General features: G+C 46.7%; 1 protein-coding gene across 1 annotated transcript in view; it reads right to left on the reverse strand.

Annotated features, from left to right (window-relative positions):
- LOC147439828 (uncharacterized) overlaps positions 1-25,773 on the reverse strand; it is an 81,057-nt gene extending 55,284 nt beyond the window's left edge. The window contains exon 1 of the mRNA XM_086485569.1: positions 24,700-25,773. Within this exon, the coding sequence (XP_086341695.1) occupies positions 24,700-25,716 (1,017 nt within the window). The 5' untranslated portion in view covers positions 25,717-25,773. The remainder of the gene's footprint in view (positions 1-24,699) is intronic.
- Between the last annotated feature and the right edge of the window lie 241 nt (positions 25,774-26,014).

The following is a 26,014-nucleotide window of genomic DNA, read 5'->3' on the forward strand; positions in this document are numbered from 1 at the left end:
GCATCCTGAGGCCACTCCTCAAGCAAGCGCTGAGTGGAACCAAGAGGGATGTGAAGATCAGACTCACGGACTCTCAACTGACGATGAATGATAGCAGTCTGATCACGGCAGTAAGTACTAGACTGAGAAATGCAGTGAGCAAGAAACTCTCCAGGGGGTCCACTATAAGAAGCATCCGAGGACCACAAGTCATGAATCTGCTGCTGTAATAATTGAGTGGTGAGAACACTGTCAGGGATGCGACAGCCTCGTCTCTGAGCAGAGGATCTAGTGAAGGAGAGGAATAATGATGTGGGAAAATGATCTGAGAGACTGGTTCCTCTCCATATAGTAGTAAATCCGCCTAGAGTTGCTGCCCAAGTGCCAATGTAAAAACGGTCAAGTCGCTCTAATAATCTCCCCTGCTGTCGCTGAAACCCCCAAGAGTAATGAAGAGTAGCAGGGTGATGACCAAAAGAGGGTATGTGCCAAGCGTCCACACCTTGAATCGCTAGGAGAAATCGATCCCAAGCTGGCTGCTCATCGGGAGAAATGGATGATAGAACAGGAGGTGTGGTGGCTCGCCAATCAGAATCGCTCTCAACGTTGTTGAAATCACCTCCAACAACCCGAGTCTACAGCAGGTAGAGCAACAGCCAGGGAGGACCAAAAGTAGCCCTCTCCCGAGGGGTAGTGGGTGCATAGACTGACATAAAACCAATGATAGATTCTCAAATCCGAATAGAAGCATAAACTGCTCTGCCAGCGACTAGTGTGCCATGCTGCTGAACTGAGGCCAAGAAACGTGACCCCACTGAGATGCATACACCACAACTCTGACCATGAATGCCCACAGCAGGCTCCCAAAAAGTGCGGGCGCCCGATGGCATGAGATTGCCAAAAGGAGCGACAATCTTATGCTCCTGTACTAGTAGTATGTCCACAGTGCCCACTACATGAGTGTGTAAATCTCTGCGAAGTAAAAGCTTACGGGACCCTTTTACCCGAGAAGTCTGTAAACCATTAGCATTCCAAGAAAGTACATGTAAATCCATAGACTGCATGAAAGAGTAGGTATAATATCTGACTAACTGCGCATCTTCTTGGAGGCAGCAGGACCATCCAAGGGGTGAGCTTCAGGCGGTAGGAAAGCAACCCGCAAGCCCTCTCGAAAATATGGTGTTTCATTGCACCAACTGCAAACCTCAGCTTGTTTACATTGCATTACCGATGCTGCAGCCTTGACACCCCAAATGCGCATAGACATAGGAAGCACCACATCTGAGGATACATGAATGACCATAGGCAATGAATAGCAAGCATAAACATCACTCCACTCCATAGCACCAATACATGAAGGATAGTGAGGAGACAGAACATCGAGGGCAGAAGTAGACAACCATAAATGTAGGTGAGCCATAGTCTGGGCGTGCACAAAATGGAGAACCTGATCCTCGAACCATTCCTGAGCAGCGTTGAATGGAAGGAAAAAGGAATGCGTAGGCTGAGAGCAGCTGCCAATCAAAGAAGGAACACCACCTGTCTTGTGATGCATAAGGTAGAGTTGTACCCGCAATGGTCCGTCGGAGTCACCGCACATCTCAGCCCGATGAGTGCCCCAGGAAAGAGGGCAAGAGCTGAGAAAACTGCGTGGGACGTAAGTATGAGCTGCTGAGGGAGGGGGGGGGGCAGAAGGTGGCGGGGGGAGAGCTAGGATAGGAGGAGGAGGAGGAGGAGGGAGAGGTAGTAGCGGTGAATGATCCATCTGCATGGGAATAGGAGCCTCTGGAAGAGGGGGAGGAGCGAGAGGAGGAACAGCAGGTGGAGGAGGAGCTGGTAGCAAAGGTAAGTGATCCTGTGCTGAAGAAGAAGAATGGTGAGGAGAAGCAGGTGGTAAGGGGGTGGTGGAAACTTGAGAGGGAGCAGGAGAGGTAACACTAGGAGCTGCATGCATTGGAGGTTGCGGACGAGGACGGAAGGAATGGTTACGACCCACTGTCTGCCATGCTGCCTCAGTAGGAGCCGAAGCAGAGGGAGGGACATGGAGGGTCGAAGCTCTAGGAGCACCTGCAGGCTGAGGAGGTGCTCGAGAAGTAGTAGGAGGAGCCGCTTGTTGGCGCTGACCATGTGGCTGAGTATGAGAGCCACGAGCCGGCTGCTGTTGTTGCCGATGGCGTGGCAGTGTGGGGCATCCTCGCGCCAAGTGTCCAATCTCGTGACAGCGTAAGCACTGTCCTGGACGGCCAGTGACTACCATTCGGCAAGAGTAGTCTCGATCGCGCACAGCCACAGTAACTGAATCTGGTAATGAAGTATCCCCAAACACCAAAACCTGAATGCGAGGTGGACCAGAGGAGAAGATGCAGGATCCCGGAACTACTGTGCCAAAGTGAGCAGCAATCATCTGAAGGAGATGCTCATCAATAAAATGAAGAGGCATATCCGGGAAGGAGAGGGTCAGAGGGAATCTGGGAATAAGGTGTCGACTGTCAAACTCCTCAGTAGTAAACTCGGGATACCACCGCGTCAGGTATATCATCCTGCGATCACAGAGTATCGGAGAGCGAGCCAGGAGAGCTGATGCAGTGGCGGGATCGGAAAGACGTACCATGAATATGCCTCTGCCAAGGAATGTAAGCTCTGAGATCCGTCCCTGAGTAGTGCCCAATGCAGTCTGACACCAATCGCGGATAGAAGATCGAGGTGGAGACTGTCCAATCATCCGGCCAACCAAGGCATGCTGTGCCAAGTGTTGTACTTTGGAGTCAATGCGTGTCAACAGGTTGCCAGTACAGTCCACACGACAAGCAAGTGGTGATGGAGCGCCGTGTATAGCACTCGAGACCGGCAAAGCCGCCATGAAGAATGGACGAAACTGACAAACGGGGAAAGCACGACCCGAATGGAATGCTGGACACTTTCTCTCTCGCTCTCTTTCTCGCTTTCGCTTGCAGGCGATTGAAAGAAGACGCGGTTAGGGTTTGGGACGGTTAGGTTTTTGGATTTTTAGGGTTTCGTTGAATTAGGGTTTTTGAAACTGTTAGGGTTGCACGGAATTAGGGTTTGGCTGGCTGCAGAGCACGCGCAGGCCGCAAAGGAGTGCAGGCAACAGAGCGTGCGCAGGCAGCAAGGGTGTGCAGGCAGCGCGTGCAGGCAGCAGCACATGCGCAGAGCAAGGCGCGACGGCAGGGAATAGGGCGCGCAGCAGGGCAGGCTGCAGGGTCGCGCGCAAGAGAACAGGCTGCAGGTTCCCACGACGGCCTCTCTCTCTCTCTCTCTCTCTCTCTCTCTCTCTCTCTCTCTCTCTCTCTCTCTCTCTCTCTGGGAGGGGTTTGGGCCTCTACCTAGAGTCATGCAATTCAACGACCAGAGATGCCTTGGTCTATAGTTGATGGAGATACAGCAAGCAGGGCTCTTAAGAAAGAGATAGAGCTAAATTTGGAGAAAAATACCTAGCATTAGATCAAAGATTTTTTCATGCCAGATCACAGACAAGAGCAGCCAGACAGCAGAGATAGAGACCATATCATCCGTAGAAGCATAATGACTGATCAAGCAACCTAGATTGGGAGATTCGAGGATGAGAGGCCATTCTTCTAGAGATGAAAGAGACTTCAGCAACAAATCAGACATGGGGAGCCATTGTCACGTGCACATGGCTTTGTGTGCCAGGTGGACATGCTTCATCGACTTCCAAGGCCAGTTTTCCTGGTCTTCCTAGATAGAAGTGTCTAGAATCCTAGGAGGATTAGTACCGGCAATTTTGTGAGCCTGTTTGCACGACCTGCATGTCCAAACGAGTCCATTAGGTTAGGTTTTCCAGTTTTGGAACCCTCTTGCATAAATGGTTTATATACGCATTTTGACAAATGTTATTACACTACGGTGGGCATCTGCCATGACGTGCATGTAGTGCTAGGTTAGAGGAATCCAACGAGCCATTCCCGTGTCAATCAGATTCTCAAGTGGGCATATGTGCAACAATGTCACCCAAAAACTGATCCCCTGGTCCAATTTATTAATAAATCATTTTTGTGATTTATTTTGTTGGGTCTGCCCTACCTAGCCCTTAGCAAATTTATTAAGTCAAAAACTGGGCCTATAAAGGGAGCACTCATCCTAGCATTTTCAGTCACATTTGCCAGCGCTAGCAAGGAGCAGAGCAACCTCAGCGTTTTCAACAAATTCAGCCAGTGTTTCCTTCAAGTAACCCTCAGCCTTAGCGTTTTGCAGTTTACTCTCTAGCGCTAGCCTGAGCCTAGCAGATCAACCAGCGTTTCCAGTTTTCAGCCCATGCCATCGTCGGGTCGTGCGAGATCTGTTAATGATAGCTTCTCCCAAATGCGGTCCAGTACTTCAGAAGCCCATTGAGCCTCCCCTCAGCCATTCCCTCACTGGCATCGAGTGCTCCATTGCTGCCCATCATCGTCGCCATAGAGATCAGCGTTTTCAGCCCTGCTTTACGCGAGAGATCTGCTGCGTTTCACGTCGGAGATCTGTGTTTTTGCAGCCAGCTTTCAGCCCTTCATTCCTCTCACCTCGGGAGAGCAATTCAGCCCCAGATCTACCCCTTGGTGGCCATCCGCAATCGCACATCGAGAAGGATCCAAAGGTGCATCAATTTAGCCCCGAAGGTGCCTCATCTTGAGGAGTTACCACAGCGATAGTCATCATTTGAGTCAGTAGAGTCTGCACTTGAGGTACTGCATGTTCCATTTATGCAATCAAAAGCAAATCCCACATTGGCAACGGTGTGGGGGTCCCTTGACAGCGTTGGTTGGGACCCCATGGGGTGTCAAGCGAGAGAGAGAGAGAGAGAGAGAGAGTAGGGGGGGAGAGAAAAAAAAAAAACCTCTTCTTCACTCCTGTACTCCCTCTCCCTCTCCTGTTGCGGCCTTTCAATCATGAGAAAGTAGAATGGCAAGGATGACCCGGTGGAGGATGCAAAGAAGAATTGAGCGAGTCCATCAACAAGATCAACCGCCACCTCTTAGGTACTATTAACGGACTCGACGCACGCGTGACAACACACGAAAGCACGATACACACACTCAAGGATCGCGTGAAGGCCCAAGATGAGGAAATCGCACTTCTCAAGAAAGAGCTTGCACAGGTGCGATCGCAAAATGTCCTCGAAGAGGAAAGCTTCAACCCTCTGTCATTGAAGAGCTTAACACGATTAAGAAACAAGTGCAGGCCATCAAAGAAGGTGGGGAGCAACAAAAAGAAATGACGACCTTGTAGGTATATGTCATCACAAAGACCCAACAAAAAGCAAAATCCTTTAGGGGAATTTTCCGATGCATTTAGCCTAATTTCCCTATTTTTGACAATTTTTCACTTCTAATTTTTAAGTGACTTTTGTTGGAAAGTAGGGAGGGCAAATTGAGTAAGTTTGTATATAAACAAACCTAGACTAGCACTAATTGGCAAAAGAGGCAGCAGGAGCACCTTCCCTCAACAGGCAACTGCTCAGCAAGAACCCTTGGTGGCCTTTTTCCTCCAAGCAACTCTCTAGCGTTTTCATCAACAAGTTACCCTCGCCATAGACCCCCCAAGCATTGGCGTTTTCCAGCCATCGCATCATCGCAGACAACCACAATACCTTGCGTTTTTCCTCCAAGGCGGATTGCAGCCCTAGCATTTCCAAAACCCCCAATCGCCCCCTTTTGGCATGGCGATTTCAGCAGATAGAGCACCGACAGATTCCAAGTTTTGACCACCTAAAGACCAATAGATTTCAGCCATTAAGAACCAGCCATATCAGTGTTTTTAGGATCAGAATCTTCAACGTTTTCAGCCACAGCAGATTTCAGCCCATTTGCGTTTTTGGACAGCAGTACAAGAACAGCAGATTTCAGCCCTTAGATCGGTCTCGCCATCCCCGCCGTCGTCATCGATCTAGCCTAGACTTGCATCAATCAAATGCATCCACTTTGTACTAGTTTGTGCAATCAATAGTAGACCACTCTCACCGACGAAAGTGGGGCCTTCGGAGGAGGGTTTTACAACGTCTCTGGTGTCGTATTCTCTTCTCTCTCTATCTCTCAATCTCATACACTTGCACGCACAGTGTTCATTCACTTTGTTCGTGATCATTGCACTCTCTCATTAAGGACGGAAGGCTCTCCCTTCCATAAGAACAAAAAGGAACCTTGAGCACACTACGGAGCGCTCATCTTGAGAAAGAACAACATTCATTCCGCTGCACCTTACATTGGTATCAGAGCTTTGGCAGTGTTCTGTATCACTCAAGGAAAGAACCACATAATATTTTTTGCTTGATGCGGTGGCACGCACCCAAGTTCACTTGGACGTGTCGATTCCTAATCGTGTTTTTGAAGAGTGACAGGAATCCCAAGAAAGAAGGGCTTGTCCAGCCTCCCCTTGTGCCTCTTTTCACTCATTGAGAGCGGACCGTGCACTTAGCGGCCGGACAATCGACGTGGGGTGGGAAAAAGCAACCTTGGTGTGAGCGCAAGGCCGCCAAGGGGTGCGCCCGCGGAAAAGAGCAGAACTCGGGCAAACAGAAGATCCTTCTCGAACACAGATTGCAAGCAAAAGAAGAACCTCAAGAACCTCAAGACCTCAAGACCCTCAAGAACCCGAGAACCCAAGACCCTCAAGAACCCAAGTTCCTCGTGAACTTAAGAACCAAAGGTCATAGTGCATGGTCATCACCCAAAGCGGAATGGATACTTCGCATACAGGTAATGAGCATGAGAGAGGCGACGAAGAATTTTTCCCACCAAGAGGTTTTTCCGACCCTCCCCCTTCCCCATCTATGCCACGAGTTGTACCAAATCCTTTGGAGGCAATGGTCAAGTCGATGTTGGACATCATGGCACGACAAGAAGCGACTCGCATTGATAGGGAACGTGAGCGCAAGGAACGCAAAGAAAGAAAAGCAGACACAAAAGTAGCTATGGAACGTGAGCGCGAGCAAATGCGCTTGGACGCCGAAGCAAGACGAGTGGACTTCGAGGCCGATCGCGAGGTTCAAAGGGACCTCCGCACTCAAGAATTGGTTCGACAAGTTCTTGCCTCGAAGTCTGAACCAGCCAAAGATGTTGATAGTTCCTCAAGTGGCGCAAGCCGGGATGCAGACGCCAACAACCCAGTCACAGAGAAGTTGACTTTTAGTAAATATGATGGTAAGATGGATGCTACGGTTATTCATTCTTGGTTGCATCAATTTAATGCTTATTTTGCGACAACTAAGAAGACGACAACTATGTACCTTGCCAGTGATGCCATCAATTGGTACCACGCATAGCAAGAGGCAAAGTTAGCCGCGCACCTAGAGGAAGCTGACGAATTCACGTCCCCTTCCCTTCAATTGGGTTGATTTCCAAGACAAGCTCAAGGCGCGGTTTATGCCACCTCAGTATCTCACACGATTGAAGAACGATTGGTGCGCTCTCAAGTAAAATGGTATGCCGGTTATGCATTTTTCTAATCGTGTTTTGCAGCTAGGTACCCAATTACACAAGTCGGATGATGAGCGCAAGGAGGCATTCCTTTATGGATTGAACGAGTATATCAAGTACGATTTCGAGGTACTCGATCCAATCGATCTCAACAAGGCGGTAACGATCGCTCTCGCACAGGAGATGAAGCACAGCAAGGGAAAGCCTAAGGAGAACAAGACTTCCACAAGTACCTCTCAAACTTCTGAGAACCCTCATAATGGTAAGCACGGCAAGAATGGTAAGAACGGTAACTCTTCTAACCAATCTTCCAGTAGTCTCTTAGAAACGAATTCTTCGAATGAACCTAAGGGAAAGGCTAACACAATTGCTAAACCGAAGCTTACTCCATATGAAAAGGTAGCACAAGGAATTTTAGGAGGATACATCACGTCGGAAGAGCAAAGCACTTATTCTAAGGAAGGTAGTTGTTTTCATTCACATTAAGGGTCACATCCAAAGAACATGTCCTAAGCTTGACTCAAATGAATCTAAAGAATCCACAGAACCCACTTCCTCTGTCAATGCAATTAATGATAAAACAAGTATGCCCCAAGTTTCTCCTCACCCTCCCATTGATGAGTCTCTCATTAAATGTTATGGTCATATGACGGGGCAGCATTTTGTGATATTGTTTGACCCAGGTAGTATGCATGATGGGATCAGTCCCTTGATGTAGATGCATATCCTCTGGTTGCACACAACATGATCATAAGCATTCCCATCAGAATCCTTTAGGGGAATTTTCTAGTGCATTTAGCCTATTTTCCCTATTTTTAACATTTTTACTTATTATTTTTAAGTGACTTTTGTTGGTAAGTAAGTAGGGCAAATTGAGTAAGTTTGTATATAAGCAAACCTAGACTAGCACTAATTGGCAAAAGAGGCGGCAGGAGCGCCATCGCTCCACAGGCAACTTCTCAACAAGAACCCTTGGTGGCGTTTTTCCTCAAGCAAGAACACTTCACTCTCTAGCGTTTTCATCAACAAGTTACCCTCGTCATAGAACCCCCCAAGCATTGGCGTTTTCCAGCCATAGCCTCATCACAGACAACCACAGTACCTAGCGTTTTTCCTCCAAGACGGATTGCAGCCCTAGCGTTTCCAAAACCCCCAATCGCCCCCTTTTGGCATGGCGATTTCAGCAAATAGAGCACCAACAGATTCTAGGTTTTGACCACCTAAAGACCAACAGATTTCAGCCATTAAGAACCAGCCATATCAACGTTTTTAGGAGCAGAATCTTCAGCGTTTTCAGCCGCAGCAGATTTCAGCCCATTTGCGTTTTTAAACAGCAGTACAAGAAAAGCAGATTTCAGCCCTTAGATCGGTCTCGCCATCCCCATCGTCGTCATCGATCTAGCCTAGACTTGCATTAGTCACATGCATCCACTTTGTACCAATTTGTGCAATCAATAGTAGACCACTCTCGCAGACGAGAGTGAGGCCTTCGGAGGAGGGTTTTACAACGTCTCTGGTGTCGTATTCTCTTCTCTCTCTCTCTCTCTCAATCTCATACACTTGCACGCACAGTGTCCATTCACTTTGTTCGTGATCATTGCACTCTCTCATTAAGGACGGAAGGCTCTCCCTTCCATAAGAACAAAAAGGAATCTGAGCACACTACGGAGCACTCATCTTGAGAAAGAACAACATTCATTCTGCTACACCTTACAGTCAACGAGCAGACGCATACGATGGCTTGGAGAGTGGGCACTAAGAAAAATGGGAACAACAGAGAAACCTCAAAGGAAAGGGTACTCATTCTCCGCTTCCCCTCCATGGAAGCGAAGAAGGACTTCTTGAAGAAGAGACCGACTCTAAAGAAGACTGACATCTTTCTTGGAAATGACCTCCCCCTCTCGCAGATTCCTCATATGCAAGAAGTAATGCCGGAAATTAGAGCAACAAGGGAAAAGGGGAAGATTGCTTTTTACACGGATGGAAAGGTGGTGATATTGGAGAGACGCCCCGCATGACGGTGCGAGACCTATGGGACCACACTAAAGATGGAAACCTAGAATTGTAATGGGTCACTCCGTCTTGATATAGGTGTCACGTGACACATCTAACCCTATGTGTACGTGGACAAGCTACTTCATGACAATGGTTCAGTTCAGTTCAGTCAGTCTAGATTAGGAAATGATCTGGCACTTTTGTGAGTCTGTTAACCATGCATATCCAGACACTTGTAGATGCATATCCTCTGGTTGCACACAGCATGATCATCAAATTTCTATCAAAACCCATCAGGAGCATTTTTACAATGCATAGACCTATTTTTCCTATTTTTGACATTTTTCACTTATTATTTTTAAGTGACTTTGTTGGGAATTAGGTAGGGCAATTTGACTAGCCAAGTATATTTAGAAACCTAGCGCGAGCATTTCCACATAACAAAAGAGCCAGTAGGAACTCTGTTCAACAGGCACCTTCTCAGCAGGACCCCCAGCAGGCATAGCGTTTTTGCACCATCTGCAACAGGCTAACATTTTTGTACCAAGATCAGCCAGTATTTTGCATTTGCAGATTCCCGACGACAGTAGATCAGCAAATCAGCCTAGCGTTTTGCATTTGCAGGACAGCCGGCGACAACAGACTCCAATTCAGCCCTAGCGTTTTTGGTTTGCATAACAACCCTAGCTTTTTGTGGTTCCATCGCGACATGGACTCATGAAGGACCAGCGTTTTCAGCTTTCAGCAGTCACACATCGCAAAAGAAGTCCCGAACCTCACAGATCTCACCTTCCCGCAGCAGATCCTCACCGCACGGTCAGATCCCACGAAGTTTGTAGTTTAAGCCCGGAAAACGCAGATTCAGCATCTGCGTTTTCAGCGCGTCGTCGTTGCATCGTCGTCATTGACATCATCATCGAAATAGAGTCAGAATTCAGCAGATAAAGATTTGCAGATTTCAGCCATTAGCGTTTTCAGATTTCAGCCCGTCTCGTCGTCATTCTCATCGTCTCGACATCGTCGGCAAGCCCAAGCATTGTAGAGATTTGTGCAATCAATAGTAGACCGCTCTCGCCATAGAGTGGGCCTTTCGGAGGAGGGTTTGACAACATTCTGGTGTCGTATTCTTCTCTCTCTATCATGCACCTTCATTCATAGTGTTCACCACTTTGTTTGTGTCCATTGCAGTCTCTCACTAAAGGAACGGAAGGCTCTCCCATCTGTAAGTAAAAGGAACCCTTGAGCACAGTTCGGAGCACTCATCTTGAGCAAAGTTCAACATTCACTTCCACTGCACCTTACATTGGTATCAAAGCTTTGGCAGTGCTCTGTATCACTCAAGGAAACAACCACAAGAACCACATAATTAATTTTTCTGCGGTCGCACGTAACCCAAGTCCTCTTGGGCGTGTCGATTCCTAATCGTGTTTTTGAAGAGTGATAGGAAACCCAAGAAAGAAGAGCTTGTCCAGCCTCCCCTTGTGCCTCTTTTCACTCACAGAGTGTTAGGTGCAGCAGAATGAATGTTTGCGCTTTGCTCAAGATGAGTGCTTCGAACTGTGCTCAAGGTTCCTTTTGTTCTTATGGAAGGTAGAGCCTTCCGTTCTTAAGGAGAGAGTGCTATGATCACAAACGAAGTGAATGGACACTGTGCGTGCAAGTGTATGAGACTGAGAGATAGAGAGAAGAGAGATACGACACCAGAGACGTAAAACCCTCCTCCGAAGGCCCCACTCTCGTCGGCGAGAGTGGTCTACTTATGATTGCACAAACTGGTACAAACAGTATGCATGAGACTGATGCAAGTCTAGGCTATGTCGACGATGATGACGAAGTCGACCTAAGGGCTGAAATCTGCAATCTTTCTACTGCTGTCTAAAAACGCTATGGGCTGAAATCTGCGACTAGTCCAAAAACACTGATTTGGGGGCTGTTTTCGGTGGGTCTTTGACGCTGAAAATCTGCAAGTTTAGGGCTGAAAACTAAGGTGTCTTTAGGCTGAAAACTGATGGTCTTTCCGGGCTGAATTTGCTACTTCTTTATGGGCTGGAATCTGCTACTCTTCGAGGGCTGAATCCTCAGGAAAAACGCAAGGGCTGTTTCTGTCAAAAACGCTAGGTCAGTTGGTTTCTGCTGGCGAGGGTGCTGATGCAAAACGCTAGGCACTGGGGGGTATGGCGATGATGTGCTGGTGCAAAAACGCCAGGCAAAGCTGATGAAGAAACGCTAGGATGGGGGGTCTGTTGCTTGGAGGGAATCCACCAAGGCTTGGTCTTGCTGAGAAGTTGCCTGCTGAGCTTGGCTCCATTTGCCTCTTCTGCCAAATAGTGCTAGCTCTAGTTTGCTTATATACAGGCTTAGCAAAATTGCCCTACCTACTTTCTAACAAAAGTCACTTAAAAATAATAAGTGAAAAATGTCAAAAATAGGTAAAATAGACTAAATGCACTGGAAAATTTCCCTGAAGGATTCTGATGAATTCTGATGGGAATGCTTATGATCATGCTGTGTGAAACCAGAGGATATGCATCTACACTAAGTGACTGGGCATGCACGGTCTGCGTACAGACTCACAAAAGTGCCAGATCACTTCCTACTCTAGACTAACTTGACTGAACTGAACCCTTGTCATGCTGTAGCTTGTCCACGGACACATAGGGTTGGATGTGTCACGTGACATCCCCTCCTTTTCAAAGTGGGGTACTGGTACCAAACTGTATGGCATCGAGGGAGATCGCCAATAGCATCCAGAATCCTGAAAGGGACTCTTCGCCGGCCCACTCTGATGTGTGGGTCGTGCGGTACTTGAACTTCATAAAGGTCTGCAACGCTTGCTTCTTTGCGCCACGCCAAAAGCGAGACAAAGTCTTTTGTGTTTTCCTTCGATGCTTCAACTTCGTCGAGAGTCATGCTTCTTTCTTCTTCAGGAATCTCCATGGCTGAAAATTCCTGAAACCACTTCCAACATAAAAACATGAACATACCTATTCCATGTAAAGTGAGTGAAAAAAATCTCATCTTCTCAAAAGACTGTGCATGCAATGTAGATGAACAAATAAACGGAGTGCCAAACCGTTCACCACACACACGCAAACAATGAGATCGAATCTTTCTCTTATGATCTAAAGCAATCAGCTGTGGCAATTCACAACGGAAATGCCCATGCTTGGTGCTCATACTTCTATGTGCTCTTTCTACGACTGTGTCGTGCCAAGGAAGAGACATGGAATGTAACTTCCTTGAATGCATACTTTTGAGCTTTTCATGAACAATCCGCATAAATTTGTGGTAATTCATGAGTGAAACGTGCTCAACGTACAATATGTCATGCCTAGTAAAAGGGAACACATAAAGATGCTGACTAAAATACAAGAAACGATCACGAACGAAACACTCGTACAATGCGTGCGTATCAATCATGCGAACACATAATACTTCCTGTAAGGGTTCTTGGACCTAGGCTCGAGAGCCAAGATCGATTTTTCCTGAGGGGGTTCTTTGAGAGCCAAGATCGGTTCTTCGGGATCTATCGAATCTTCTTGTGGGGGATTTGTGGACCTCGACTTGAAAGCCAAGATCGATTCTTCGTGATTGATCGAATCTGTAACGAGGTTAGCTTCGCTAGAAAAAAAATCCACTAACACATCATCCTTGTGAACAATCACATCATCTTCATGCAAATCATCATGCTTGTGAGAAATCACATCTCGATCATGCAAATCATCATGCTTGTCATTGTCATCCAAATCATCAAGCTCATCCAAATCATCATGCAAATCATTGTCAATCAAATCATCATGCTTCTCATAATCATGCAAATCTTGTGCGTCATGCTTTGGAGAAGAAGAGACTGAGAGAGTCTCGGTCTCCTGAATCTCTTGCATCTGTGCCGACACTTGTGAAAACGCAAGAACTCTTGCATGTGTCAGTCACGCTGTTCTTGTCTTGCCTTTCTTTCTGCTTTGTCTTCTGCGTGTCTGCGTTTCATTTCTGCCATTCTTGCTGCATTTCTTACTTCGCGTTCTAAATTCTGTTCCAAAAACAATTGCTCCAAAGCCTCCATAGGAGTTAAGTGCAATCCTTGACATAGACGAGGAAGGGTTAGAAAAACCTCCTAGTAGGGAAAATTCTTCTTCGCCTCTCTCATGCTCATCACCTGCAAGCGAAGTATCCATTCCGCTTCGAGTGATGACCATTCTGAAGTCGTGGGTTCTTGTGGGTTCTTGTGGTCTTGGGTTCTTAAGTTCACGAGGAACTTGGGTTCTTGGGAGTCTTGGTTCTTAAGTTCACGAGGAACTTGGGTTCTTGGGGGTCTTGGTTCTTGGGGTTCTTGAGTTCTTGAGGTTCTTGGGGTCTTGAGGTTCTTGAGGTTTTCTTTCGCTTGCAAACCGTGTTTGAGAAGGATCTTCTCTTCACCCGAGTTCTACTTCTTTTTGCGGGCGCACCCCTTGGCGGCCTTGCACTCACACCAAGGTTGCTTTTTCCCACCTCACGTCGATTGGCCGGCCGCTAAGTGCACGGTCCGCTCTCAATGAGTGAAAAGAGACACAAGGGGAGACTGGACAAGCCCTTCTTTCCTGGGATTCCTGTCACTCTTCAAAAACACGATTAGGAATCGACACACCCAAGCGGTGTGACCACAACTAGCAAAAAAAATTCTTGTGATTCTTGTGGTTCTTTCCTTGAGTGATACAGAACACTGCCAAAGCTCTGATACCAATGTTAGGTGCAGCGGAATGAATGTTTGCGCTTTGCTCAAGATGAGTGCTCCGAACTGTGCTCAAGGTTCCTTTTGTTCTTATGGAAGGTAGAGCCTTCCGTTCTTAATGAGAGTGCTATGATCACAAACGAAGTGAATGGACACTGTGCGTGCAAGTGTATGAGACTGAGAGATAGAGAGAAGAGAGATACGACACCAGAGACGTTGTAAAACCCTCCTCAAAAGGCCCCACTCTCGTCGGCGAGAGTGGTCTACTTATGATTGCACAAACTGGTACAAACGGTATGCATGAGACTGATGCAAGTCTAGGCTATGTCGATGATGACGACGGTGATGACGAAGTCGACCTAAGGGCTGAACTCTGCAATCTTTCTACTGCTGTCCAAAAACGCTATGGGCTGAAATCTGCGACTAGTCCAAAAACACTGATTTGGGGGTTGTTTTCGGTGGGTCTTTGACGCTGAAAATCTGCAAGTTTAGGGCTGAAAACTAAGGTGTCTTTAGGCTGAAAACTGATGGTCTTTCCGGGCTGAATCTGCTACTTCTTTATGGGCTGGAATCTGCTACTCTTCGAGGGCTGAATCCTCAGGACAAAAGCCAAGGTTGTTTCTGTCAAAAACGCTAGGCTGATGGTAACCAAAAACGCTAGGTCAATTGGTTTCTGTTGGCGAGGGTGCTGATGCAAAACGCTAGGCACTGGGGGGTATGGCGATGATGTGCTAGTGCAAAAATGCCAGGCAAGGCTGATGAAGAAACGCTAGGATGGGGGGGATCTGCTACTTGGAGGGAACCCACCAAGGCTTGTTCTTGCTGAGAAGTTGCCTGCTGAGCTTGGCTCCTATTGCCCCTTTTGCCAAATAGTGCTAGCTCTAGTTTGCTTATATACAAACTTAGCAAAATTGCCCTATCTACTTTCCAACAAAAGTCACTTAAAAATAATAAGTGAAAAATATCAAAAATAGGTAAAATAGGCTAAATGCACTGAAAAAATTCCCTGAAGGATTCTGATGGATTCTGATGGGAATGCTTATGATCATGCTGTGTGAAACCAGAGGATATGCATCTACACTAAGTGACTGGGCATGCACGGTCCACGAACAGACTCACAAAAGTGCCAGATCACTTCCTACTCTACACTGACTTGACTGAACTGAACCCTTGTCGTGATGTAGCTTGTCCACGGACACATAGGGTTGGATGTGTCACGTGACATTGAGAGCGGACCGTGCACTTAACGGCCGGCCAATTGACGTGAGGTGGAAAAAAGCAACCTTGGTGTGAGCGCAAGGCCGCCATGGGGTGCGCCCGCGGAACTCGGGTGAAAAGAAGATCCTTCTCTAACACAGATTGCAAGCTAAAGAAGAACCCCAAGACCCACAAGAACCCAAGTTCGTCGTGAAGTTAAGAACCCACGACTTCAGCGGATGGTCATCACCCGAAGCGGAATGGATACTTCGCATGGAGGTGGTGAGCATGGGAGTCGCGAAGAAGTGTTTTCTCCACCAAAAGGTTTTTCGGACCCTCCCCCTTCCCCATCCACGCCAAAGATTGCACCAAATCCTATGGCAGCTTTCGACAAGATGATGATGGACACGAAGTTAGAAAGCGACGAATGAATAACACCCATAGAGCGTAAATACATAGAAAGAATGGCAGCCCTAGATCGTGAAAGCAAAAAAAGAGAAGTAGAATTTGATCACGAGAACAAAGCAATAAAAGAGAAGAGCGACCAACACATGAAAGAGTTCTTGCGACTCTTTTCAAATGTGCAGGCGCAGTTTGAATAGAATCAGAAGAAGGAGACTCTCTCAGTCTCTTCTTCTCCCAAGCATGACACACATTGATTTGAATGACAATCATAAGCATGATGATTGGAATGATAATGACAAGCATGATGAATTGCATGATAATGATAAGCATGATGGTTTGCATGATCAAGATGTGATTATTCACGAGCATGCTGATTTGCAAGAAAAAGATGTGATTGTTCACAAGAATGATGGATTCTTTTTCGCATGACCCACGCATCGGAGTGGACCGACGAAGAGTCCTTTCCAGGATTCCAAACGCTATTGGCGATCTCCCTCAACGCCATACAATTCAGTATCAGTACCTCACTTTGAAAAGGAGGGGATGTCACGTGACACATCTAACCCTATGTGTACGTGGACAAGCTACTTCATGACAAGCGTTCAGTTCAGTTCAATCGGTCTAGATTAGAAAGTGATCTGGCACTTTTGTGAGTCTGTTTGCAGACCGTGCATGTCCAGACACTTAGGGTAGATTCATATCCTCTGGTTGCACACAGCATGATCATCAGATTTCCATCAGAACCCATCAGGAGCATTTTTACAGTGCATAGACCTATTTTCCCTATTTTTTGACATTTTTCACTTATTATTTTTAAGTGACTTTTGTTGGGAACTGGGTAGGGCAATTTGACTAGCCAAGTATATATAGAAACCTAGCGCTAGCATTCCACATCAGAAGAAGCAGCAGGAACTCGGTTCAAAAGGCACCTTCTCAGCAGGACCCCCAACGGGCCAACAGGCCTAGCGTTTTTGCACCATCTGCAACAAGCTAGCGTTTTTGCACCAAGATCAGCCAACGTTTTTGCATTTGCAGATTTCCAACGCCAGTAGAACAGTAGATTAGCCTAGCGTTTTGCATTTGCAGGACAACCGGCGACAGCAGACTCCAATTTAGCCCTAGCGTTTTTGGTTTGCAGAACAGCCCTAGCTTTTTGCAGTTCCATCTCGACAAGGACTCAAGAAGGACCAACGTTTTCAGTTTTCAGCAGTCACACATTGCAGAAGAAGTCCCGAACCTCGCAGATCTCACCTTCCCGCAGCAAATCCTGCCGCACGGTCAGATCCCGCGAAGTTTGCAATTTCAGCTTGGAAAACGCAGATTTCAGCATCTGCGTTTTCAGCGCGTCGTCGTTGCATCGTCGTCATCGACATAGAGTCTAAAGATTTGCAGATTTCAGCCATTAGCGTTTTCAGATTTCAGCCCGTCTCGTCGTCGTCCTCGTCACGTCGACATCATCGGCAAGTCCAAGCATTGTAGAGATTTGTGCAATCAATAGTAGACCGCTCTCGCCATAGAGAGTGGAGCCTTCAAAGGAGGGTTTGACAACATTCTGGTGTCGTATTCTTCTCTCTATCTTTCAGTCTCATGCACCTTCATTCACAATGTTCACCACTTTGTTTGTGTCCATTGCACTCTCTCGCTAAAGGAACGGAAGGCTCTCCCTTCCGTAAGTAAAAGGAACCCTTGAGCACAGTTTGGAGCACTCATCTTGAGCAAAGTTCAACATTCACTTCCGCTGCACCTTACAGTAGGGGCCTTTGAGGATAGCTTCACGGGGAGAGACATCATTTTCTACTCTGAGACGCATCAAGCACCTGGGCAATCCATGCCACAAGTGAGCGGATATAGATGGGAGACAACCTGCAGACAGGACACCAGATTGGAGCATCGAGGACAGGGCTCAGGGGGAGTGGCAGTCCTATTCAAGGAGGAGTTGCAGCCACTGATATATATAGCACGCAAGGATGAACAGGCTAGGTACATGTGGGTGAGGCTTAGGGGCCAGGGTAGAGACGGGCAGATACCTCTATGTTGCTATTTGTTACTTTCCTCCTAGTACGTCAGTATATACATCACCTAGAGGACAATCCCCCTATGCTATTTTGGATAATGACATATGGGAGTTTTCCAAGGGTCATCTTCATGCAAATCATCATGCTTGTGAGAAATGACATCTTGATCATGCAAATCATCATGCTTATCATTATTATCCAATTCATCATGCTTATCAGTGTCATCCAAATCATCATGCTCATCACTAGCATTCAAATCATCATGCAAATCATGTGTGTCATGCTTGGGAGAAGAAGAGACTAAGAGAGTCTCCTTCTCCTGAATCCTTTCAATCTTGTTCTGCATATTAGCAATGAGAGAGGAAGAATGAACAATGTTCTCTCAACGAATGACAATGGGAAAGTCACTTTTGGCATTGAGAGTGAAAGTGTTAGCCTCCCAATCAATGAGAGGGTTAAGATCACGAAACAATTGAATGCCCAAAATCATATCACATCTTGAGAGAGAAGAGACAAAAAATCTTCTACGGAAAGTAGCTTGTTGAATTGAAAACAACACACCAAGACACTCTTGTGTGATGAGAGAGTCCATACCGGGAACAAAGCTAGAGACCTCGAGAGGAGATTTCTGACTAACCTCTAAGCGGGCTCTCTCAACAAGAGAGGGACTGATCACATCATGCATAATACCTGGGTCAAACAATATGACAAAACGCTGCCCCGACATATGACCATAACATTTAATGAGAGAATCATCAATGGGAGGGTCAAGAGAAACTTGGGGCACACTTACATTGACACAGGAAGTGGGTTCTGTGGATTCTTTAGATTCATTCAATTCAAGCTTAGAACATGTTCTTTTTCTGTGACCCTTAATGTGACAATGAAAACAACGACCTTCCTTAGAATAAGTGCTTTGCTCTTCCGACGTGATGTATCCCCTACAATTCCTTGTGCTACCTTTTCATCTGGAGTAAGCTTAGGTTTAGCAATTGTGTTAGCCTTACCCTTAGGTTCATTGGAAGAATTCTTTTCTAAGAGACTATTGGAAGATTGGTTAGCAGAGTTACTATTCTTACCGTTCTGAAGGTTCTGAGAAGTCTGAGAGGTACTTGTGGAAGTCTTGTTCTCCTTAGGCTTTCCCTTGTTGTGCTTTATCTCCTGTGCGAGAGCAATCGCTACCGCCTTGTTGAGATCGATTGGATCGAGCACCTCGACATCATACTTGATATACTCGTCCAATCCATAAAGGAATGCCTCTTTGCGTTCATCCTCTGATTTGCGTAATTGGGTACCTAGCTGCAAAACACAATTAGAAAAAGACATAACCGGCATACCATTTTGCTTGAGAGCGCGCCAATCGTCCTTCAATCGTGCAAGGTGCTGAGGTGGCATAAACCGCGCCTTGAGCTTGTCTTGAAAATCAACCCAATTGAAGGAAAAGGGCATGAATTCGTCGGCTTCCTCTAGGTGCGCGGCTAACTGTGCCTCTTGCCATGCGTTGTACCAATTGATGGCATCACCAGCAAGGTACATAGCTGTCGTCAAAACTTTGTTATTTCCTGTCTTCTTAGTTGTCGCAAAATAAGCATTAAATTGATGCAACCAAGAATAAATAACCGTAGCATCCATCTTACCATCATACTTACTGAAAGTCAACTTCTCTGTGACTGGGTTGTTGGAATCTGCATCGTGGCTTGCGCCACTTGAGGAACTCCCACGATCTTTGGCTGGTTCGGACTTCGAGGCAAGTACTTGTCGAACCAATTCTTGAGTGCGTAGTTCTCTTTGAGCCTTACGCTCGGCCTCCAAGGCCTCTTTTTGAGCTTCCCGTTCCTCCTTTCTTTGTGCTTTTCTTTCTTTTCGTTCATCGCGCTCGCGTTCTAAAGAAATGCAATTTGCTTCTTGTTGTGACAACGCAATTCGATTCGCTTCTTGTTGTGCCAGCGCAAGGCGAGTCGCTTCGCGATTGGCTTCTTGTTGTTGGGCCATCATGTCCAACATCGACTTGACCATCACCTCCATGGAAGTTGATACAACTCGTGGCGTAGATGGCGAAGGGGGAGGGTCGGAAAAATCTCTTGGTGGGGAGAACTCTTCGAAGCCTCTCTCATGCTCATTACCTGTATGCGAAGTATCCATTCCGCTTCGGGTGATGACCATGCACTATGATCTTTGGTTCTTAAGTTCACGAGGAACTTGGGTTCTTGAGGGTCTTGGGTTCTTGAGGGTCTTGAGGTTCTTGAGGGTCTTCTTTTGCTTGCAATCTGTGTTAGAGAAGGATCTTCTCTTCACCCAAGTTCTGCTCTTTTCCGCGGGCACACCCCTTGGCGGCCTTGCGCTCACACCAAGGTTGCTTTTTCCCACCTCAAGTCAATTGGTTGGCCGCTAAGTGCACGGTCCGCTCTCAATGAGTGAAAAGAGGTACAAGGGGAGGCTGGACAAGACCTTCTTTCTTGGGTTTCCTATCACTCTTCAAAAACACGATTAGGAATCGACACGCCCAAGTGAACTTGGGTTTGTGCGATCGCAACAAGAAAAAAAATCCTTGTGATTCTTGTGGTTCTTTCCTTGAGTGATACAGAACACTGCCAAAGCTCTGATACCAATGTTAGGTGCAGCGGAATGAATGTTTGAACTTTGCTCAAGATAAGTGCTTCGAACTGTGCTCAAGGTTCCTTTTTCTTATGGAAGGGAGAGACTTCCGTTCTTAATGAGAGAGTGCAATGGACACACAAAGTGAATGGACACAGTGCGAGAAAGTGTATGAGACTGAGAGATAGATAGAGAAGAGAATACGACACTAGAGACGACGTAAAACCCTCCTCCGAAGGCCCAGTCTCTATGGCGAGAGCGGTCTACTTATGATTGCACAAATCTCTACAATGCTTGGACTTGCCGACGATGTCGACGGCGATGAGGACGACGACGAGACGGGCTGATATCTGAAAACTCTAAGGGCTGAAATCTGCAATCTTCTATCTGCTAAATTTTGACTCTGTCGGTGACGATGTCGATGACGACGGTACGACGATGGCGCGCTGGAAACGCAGATGCTGAAATCTGCGTTTTTCGGGCTGAAACTGCAAACTTCGCTGTGTCTACCGTGCGACGAGGATCTGTTGCGGGAAGGTGAGATCTGCGAGGTTCAGGACTTGATCTGCGGTGTCTAAGGGCTGAAAACTGAAAACGCTGGTCCTATTGCTGATTCTGTCGCGATGATCTGCAAAAACGCTGAGGTTGTGCTGCAAACCAAAAACGCTAGGGCTGAAATTTGTCCTGCTGTCGCCGGTGGTTCTGCAAATGCAAAACGCTAGGCTGATCTGCTCTGTCTTGACGACGCCCGGCCTGATCTGCTGTGCACAAATCGCCAAGGCTGATCTGATGCAAAAACGCTAGGTCTTTTGTGGAGAAAACGCCAAAGTAGTCGCGGGGGTTGGTCTTGCTGAGAAGTTGCCTGTTGAGCAAGGTGCTCCTGCTGCCTCTTCTGCCAAATAGTGCTAGCCTAGGTTTGCTTATATACAAACTTACTCAATTTGCCCTACCTACTTTCCAACAAAAGTCACTTAAAAATAATACGTGAAAAATGTCAAAAATAGGTAAAATAGGCTAAATGCACTGGAAACTTCCCCTGAAGGATTCTGATGGATTCTGATGGGAATGCTTATGATCATGCTGTGTGCAACCAGAGGATATGCAACTACACTAAGTGACTGGCATGCACGGTCTACGAATAGACTCACAAAAGTGCCAGATCACTTCTAAATCTAGACTGACTGGACTGACTGAACCCTTGTCGTGTTGTAGCTTGTCCATGGACACATAGGGTTGGATGTGTCACGTGACAACTGTATGTGACAAACTGCTCCACAATGTTCAAGGCTCCTTTAATCGTATCCGATTGACATCCGTCACATAAGTTACCTTTTACGGTAGCACATACTAGAAGCTACATGGGTACCACCTCTACTGTCAGCTCATTAAACTCGTTGATCGTTGATGCCATATTTGTACTTCTGGAAGAGCGTATTTGGCTTCGTCTTCGTCTTCGTGTAGTATTTGCAGAAGATAGGAGGGCCGTGTTTATAGACTGAAAACTGTGTGAACCGACTTCACGATCTTGACCAACAGGGTGTGAAGACCCGCTTGAAAACTTAAATGGTTAATTTAAGTTGGCCATTGTTGCAAAACAGTGTGAAATTAACAAAAATGAACACAAAGATTGTATTGTAACAAGTCTCTCCTAATGGGAGAAATCGTAATACAAATGTCTATTGGAGGGGGGACCGGCTCCACATAAATCCGGTTCTCAACTGTTGTTATGTTCTCTAAATTCTCTCTCTTGCAAAAGTATTGTGCATGCCAAGTTAATTAATTGCTATGTCTATGTTGATATCTTCAATTATGTTCACCCGTTATGCTCACAAAGTAATTTCTCAAAAGTACTCTCATTAATTTTCGCTACTCTCAAGTTAATAGGCCAATTCCATTATATATATGTGTGTGTGTGTGAGTGTGTGTGTGTGTGCGCACACACACACACACAGACAAGCAATGCCATAGTTAGCGCGGTAGTGATGGCCTTGTTAGGACCGAGTCACACCAAGGTATAGTGGGTGGAGTGGGAATATGACACTAAATCGTTTTGGGAAAAAGAGAGAAACAAGGCATGAGAAGAGAGAGAAATATAACCCCACTAGCATTTTGAAAAAGGGAGGTGTTAAACTAATTACTTTCAAGAGAAGAGCTCCTTGCTTGTAGGAAAAGTAGACCATCTGTAGTCGGCAAGCTCGTAGACAACAGCGCAGATGGCAAGCTTCGTTCGTAGCGGGCTCAAGAGACAAAATTGGGAGGCCCTTCAATATCAAAAGTTGTAGCTTAGCCCAGGGCGAACAGATTGAGGGTGGTTTTGCTCGGCTTGCAGTAGGTCGACACGCTTCTGCCTCTTTCTGTAAGCGGTTGCTCCCGCACTGTGTTGACTCGAGCCGAGGCCAAGAGCATAAGCTCTGATACCAGATGTTGAGTGCAGCTATGGGGGGTGAAACCTTTGGGGTGCCATGGCTTGGAGATGGTGTGCTGCACAGAGAGAGAGAGAGAGAGAGAGAGAGAGAGAGAGAGAGAGAGAGAATTCGACACGGTACTCCAAAGACAAAATAACACACTATATTCATTGTATCCTTTGTAAACACTTACAATATAGAAGATAAACTTGCCATGCATAACTTGGAAGCTACTTGCATGCTTCATAAAAGGGGATTTTCCCACAGGCTAGACGCACAAGGGCTTGCATACCCAACACAAGATACTTCAGGAGTATGGCACAAGGTGGGTAACAAAGCATTGCACCGGAGCTGACAAGGAGCTTTCATCTAGAAGAGCCAGCAGCCCACTTGTTGAAGGTGGCGCTTGAAGACCGTAGCTAGAGTGGCAGCTAATCGAAGGCAGTGTAGGAGGCTTTGACAAAGCATCCAGGTGGAAACCGGCTGAAGAAGCTTGGCAGAAAGAGCTGAGAGGAGTGCACGCCGCAGCTGACCAAGTTCCAACCCCGAACAAACCAACTACGAACAAACAACCACCAAAACCAAAACCCCAAACAAACAACCCATGCCAGCCAAAAGAAAGCAAAACAAGCAAAAACGACAAAAACCAAAAGCAAAACAAAACAAAAACGACAGAAACAAAAAAGTAGACAACGCAAACCTTAAGGGCAAGCTTTCACGCACACCCCACCCCCCCAAAACCCCAAAAGCAAACCTTAAGGAGACATGCACACCCACAAGACTCTAAGGCAAGCTTCCACGCGCGCGCACACATACACACACACGCACTCAAACCCACACACCCAGAAGCAAACCATCAGATAGACACACAGACACATGCCAACACAAAGAAAAAACAAAACAAGAACCAAAAAGGAAAGAACAAGGGACGCAAAGACATATGCCAGCACCAGCACAAAAGAAAAGAAAACCAGAACCAAAAAGGAAAAAGCAAACCTGAAACTGGCAGGGCACCAACAAACCAACATAGCCAACATAGGGAGAAACACCCAAACAAGTGCCAGGGAGTCTGCAGCACCATGATGGGCAGCTGGTGTGGGAGCAAGGGCACAAAAACAGCCTTCTCCAGGTAGAGACAGTTGTCCTAATGGGCTCCGTGTTGAAGGAGGTAGGGCGATAGCTTGAGAATCAAGCATGAAGACGGAAGGCTGAAGGAGGAGACCACGAAGCGAATCTATAGAGAGGCCATTGGCGACGCTGCAAGTCGAGGACGTCGCGAAGTCGGAGTCTGCAACGGATTCCTTCTACAGTAGAGGTGAGGGGAGGCAAGCCACAAGGTAGAAGGGGAGCGCCTCTTCGCAGTGAGAGGGCTTGGCGCGAGGAGGATAGATTAGATGGTTGGGGCAGGACCCGTGAAGGGCGGGGTAGGTCGCAACAGAGGCAAGTCGCAAGCAGGCGGCCAGCAGGCTAGGGTTTTTTGCACGCAGGCAGCCCTTGCTTGACATGCTCTCTCTCTCTCTCTCTCTCTCTCTCTCTCTCTCTCTCTCTCTCTCTCTCATGAAAACAGGGCTATATAACTGAGTATTGAGGGTCCCTGGGGATGCAGGGGTCACCCAATCATCAAAGAGCTGTACAAGCAGAGAAAAAATGTAGAAGTGCTCCTGGCTCAAGAAGGCTGTAGTAGTCACATTATCCACCACCCATCGGCGCCTTGTTTTGTACCTTTTACGGTTTTTTCTCACAATAACTGGATATACACTGACAGTAAAATATTGTTTTGCCTCATGGGCCGACTTCGGCCTCTAATATACATTGAAACAGCTTTCTTTTTCTCTCTGTATTGCATATGGGAGGGTACACAAGCATACATGCATACATACAAATACAGTATACGTGAGTTACATATGAGATAGGCACACAAACTAGCTACATGCCCTTAGCTTGTCCGAGTTTCAGGTAAAAGTAGTCACCTGTTCAAGAATACTGGTGTGAGGTTCAAAGCCCACGGACTTCATGTGGTGTATAAGTTCAATTGCCTTAACAAGTGATCGTCTCTTAGTGTAGGAGTCCAACAATACATTATAGTAATGGACATCTGGCTCAAGCCCTGCTTCTTTCACCTCCATTTCCAGCGTATCAACATCATCATAATTCCTCTTTTTAGTCAACACACGTGCAAGCGTTGTGTATAATTTCAGGGATGGTGAGATATTTTTAGAGCTTTGTTCAACTTCATCTTGAGAGCTGCCTGTTTCTGAATCACGTTCCGTCGACTCATCCTCCTCTTCCTGAGGTGAGGCAGCTTGGGTTGTCTCTGCAACATCTTCTCCAGACTCAGAAATATTTGCATCAGATTCTTTGCAGAGTTCATTTAAAGCTTCCGTGCTACCAGCTGACACGTGTTCCTTGTTCCTTGATGAAAAAAGTACACCTTGATCCAACACAGCCTCTTTTTGTCTGAAAAAGGCCAGGATTTGCTTAGCAATATTGCCATCTTTGCGTCCACACTCTAGGAGGAGTTGATTCCAGTCCGAAAGGGTAAGATTTTGAAGCCAAGGTTCCATGGCAGAGGGGACATCATCACCTGCATATAATTGAAGAAAAAGCTCTTTGAGGTGAGAATAGCGAACTGGCAATGAGGGCGATTTGATTGCATCACTTGGAGAGGAGAGAGCCATAGTCTCGAGGGTTTCTTGAGCCGTGGGCTCCAGGGTTTCTTGAGCGCCCTCTTGAGCTGATGAGATCAAATCCTCCTGCGTTTGTTCTGCTGCTGTCAAAATGGTCAGAGAGAGCTGGCCATTGCTACAGGAAATCAAGCTGTCGCTGTGAGGGGGAAACTGGAGGTCACGAACCTTGAGGTAGGAAGGTCTCTGATTAAGCGGAGAGGAATATGGGATCCTAGCTCCATAGCTGCTGCTGCTGCGGGCCGCCTCTGAAATGGCAAGAGACTGAATAACACTTGCCATCGCCAGTGGCTCGCACAGCATCTCCTCAACACTGATGATGCAGATAAGCCGCTAGCTTCTTCAAAAATAACAAGTGAAAGGGTCACGATTGCTTTCACAAAGTGATAAAATTGTTAGGTTGAATTAAAACTGGTATCAGTGTTTGGCAAAGGATTGCCTGAGCTTAGTCTTGAGCCGATTGAAAATCAAGACTAGTAAGCTGAAGACAATGGTATAGTAATTGTTAGGTTGAATTAAATTGGTATTAGTGTTTGGCAAAGGATTGCCTCAGCTTAGTCTTGAGCCGATTGAAAATCAAGACTAGCAAGCTGCAGACAAT

This window comes from Adiantum capillus-veneris, chromosome 16 (genome assembly GCF_014529385.1).
Source record: "Adiantum capillus-veneris isolate H3 chromosome 16, ASM1452938v2, whole genome shotgun sequence".
Lineage (NCBI taxonomy): Eukaryota > Viridiplantae > Streptophyta > Polypodiopsida > Polypodiales > Pteridaceae > Adiantum > Adiantum capillus-veneris.